This window comes from Pelmatolapia mariae, linkage group LG13, assembly GCF_036321145.2.
Source record: "Pelmatolapia mariae isolate MD_Pm_ZW linkage group LG13, Pm_UMD_F_2, whole genome shotgun sequence".
In the NCBI taxonomy this organism is placed as follows: Eukaryota; Metazoa; Chordata; class Actinopteri; order Cichliformes; family Cichlidae; genus Pelmatolapia; species Pelmatolapia mariae.
This window is the reverse complement of record NC_086238.1, coordinates 839,878-842,300: the sequence shown is the minus strand read 5'-3', so window position 1 is coordinate 842,300 and position 2,423 is coordinate 839,878. Positions and strand designations below refer to the sequence as shown.

Here is a 2,423-nt window from a genome sequence, read left to right as displayed (position 1 = left end):
AATTTGGTGTTTCTGCTCTTCTACCTACCCTCTAAGCGCCAGTTTATGTAACATTTTGGTAACGTGCATATTCATAAATTAGGATTTTTCTGCTTTTAGGTAGCTGTTCTATAACCCTGTATTATGTTTACCCTGTGGAGAAAAGAAAACCCTGATTCATCCTGGTTCCACGCAGTCACGAGTATTTTGGCACCGCAACAAACGAGCACTATGTTTTTGCGTCTTCACTGGATGTCTAAATATGAAGCAATTCCCTGTCTGCACCAGAGAGATGTCCGGGCCTCCGTGAACTTAAAATATATTCATTCATTAATTATGAGATTCAATATGGATGAAACCTCAAAAAAGGAAAAAATTTAAAATGCTCCAAAGTTGAAGTTAAAAACAAGGGAAAAAATACATCATGGAATTTATAAACTTGTGTTCGTCAAAGCTGCAACTTTAAAGCAGGTGAGAATTGTTTGAGGACTGCAGTCACCCTGGATAAATTAAGCAACATCAGCTTTGGAGAATGAAGGTGCTACCATGGCTGCTTCGACTGCCACACTCTGCGCTCCTGTGTGTTCAGACAGTTATCACCGTCTTCACGCTGTCGCTGCTGCTGTTGCTGTTGTTGTTGTTGTCGGTCGCTTTCTTGTTTTTGCTCTTTCCTTTGGTGTTGGGCAGCTTGTTGTCTTTCTTCCAGCGCATGCGCCGGTTCTGGAACCACACCTTCACCTGCCGTTCGGACAGGCAGAGCGCGTGGGCCACCTCGACTCGGCGGCGGCGCGTAAGATAGCGGCTGAAATGAAACTCCTTCTCGAGCTCCAGGACCTGCTGTCGCGTGTAGGCCGTCCGCAACCTCTTTGGCTCCGGGCCCACGTGATTTGGATTAACTGTAAAAACAAAGAACAGAGGTGGTTTACAGACGCTTTAAATTTATTTTATTTATTTTACAGCTTTTATTTTGTTTTGTGTTCAGTAATGATGAGGATGGGCCTGGGTGAAGCCCCATATTAAGAATATATTTAAAATAAAAATGAGTTGATCTTTTAAAATTCTTATTCCAGATATAATCACGTAGCCTTTTCTGTCGTAATCTTCATTCGTGGTGGTCTGGGAAGAGGCCCAAGAAACGATTTTGACTTTTATCTTTAAAGGTTTGTTCCGCCGCAAGCGTTACACATCAGATACACACCATAAGCTTGCTTGCCCCCCTCCACCACACACACACACAAACACACACACACACAAACACGCTGTAGCAGGGCAGGGTCATAAAACTTTATAGGGGTTGTAATTCTCGCTGACTCTCTCTGAGATCGTAAATAACTCGACAACAAAAAGCGATGCTCACAAATGGACAAAACACTATACAAAGAAAGAAAGAAAGAAAGAAAGAAAGAAAGAAAGAAAGAAAGGCCAGACAGATAAAAACATTAACATGAGAAATACACCAATGTTGTGGAGAAATGAAATGGGGAGTGAAGATCGACTGATTAAAACGTTCAGGCTACCCTACCATGAGCGACGTGCACTTTCTTCATCCACGGGTAGACAACAATGGGCGGCTTGTCTTTGCCCTGGCAGGCCGTTTTCCTCTGCACCTGAGCGGGCTTTGCGCAGGTCATCCAGGCCTGGCACTGCAGGTCACCCACGGGGAACCTCTCCTTCACGGGCCCGTCCGTCTCTCTGTAGACCGGGTAGGTTGCACCTTGATGCTGCGAGGGGTCCTCTCCATCTTGCCGGCGATGCCCCTGCAAAGAGTGTTGATAACCGGTTTGTTGTTGTGTATAGGGAGGCGGAGGGGGCTGCATGGACATATAGCCCCCTCCATAACTGCCACTGTCCTCGGGGTTGTTGTAATACCCCCCTTGTTCATTAAAATTACTGTAATCTTCTTCACATGGCGGGAACTGCGGCTCAGCATATTTACAGCTCACCACGTAGGACTCCATGATTGATTTATAGCGAGGCTGGTAGGAGAATACTAATTTTTCTTTCTCTCCCCTCTCTCTGTCTCTTTTTCCCCCTCTGGCATGAAGCCATCCTGCGGCTGTCAAATAGACGGACGGCCGCTCGGGCCACGTGACCCTGCGGCCAGCCAATGAGAGGCGACACTTTTGGTTGTTTATGTCAGACGTAATGGGATAATTTGGAGGAAAAAAATGTTCATTATAGAACTAATGAAGATTTGCTGGCCGGGTAAGTTGCTACGGTTAGGTGTTTGTGGACACTGAAAAATAATCCTGACAGTCTAAAGTGTTAATATGAGTAATTCAAATCTATCTATCTAGCTAACTATCTATCTATCTAACTATCTATCTGTCACCCTCTGCCACACAGCCCCTATTGAAGACGCACTGACTGTAGATTTATGACTTTTAGCTGACTGACTTTTACCCCCACAGATGGCCGAAGCTGAAAAATTAATCTGGCCCATA

At 45.1% G+C, this 2,423-nt stretch overlaps 1 protein-coding gene across 1 annotated transcript; it reads right to left on the bottom strand.

Annotated features, from left to right (window-relative positions):
- Nucleotides 1–564: 564 nt before the first annotated feature.
- On the bottom strand, nucleotides 565–1,937 carry LOC134640223 (homeobox protein Hox-D4b-like). The gene is made up of 2 exons (XM_063491869.1): nucleotides 1,502–1,937; nucleotides 565–875 (listed from the first exon to the last, which is right to left on the bottom strand). Exons 1-2 carry the CDS (start codon nucleotides 1,935–1,937, stop codon nucleotides 565–567), a joined length of 747 nt encoding a protein of 248 aa, XP_063347939.1.
- Between the last annotated feature and the right edge of the window lie 486 nt (nucleotides 1,938–2,423).

Excerpts from the sequence above, each read along its gene's own strand:
- LOC134640223 (XM_063491869.1), bottom strand. The coding sequence starts at position 1,937 with ATGGAGTCCTACGTGGTGAGCTGTAAATATGCTGAGCCGCAGTTCCCG. Across the intron at positions 876-1,501 it reads GAAAGTGCACGTCGCTCATG|TTAATCCAAATCACGTGGGC; the intron begins GTAGGGTAGCCT and ends TTGTTTTTACAG.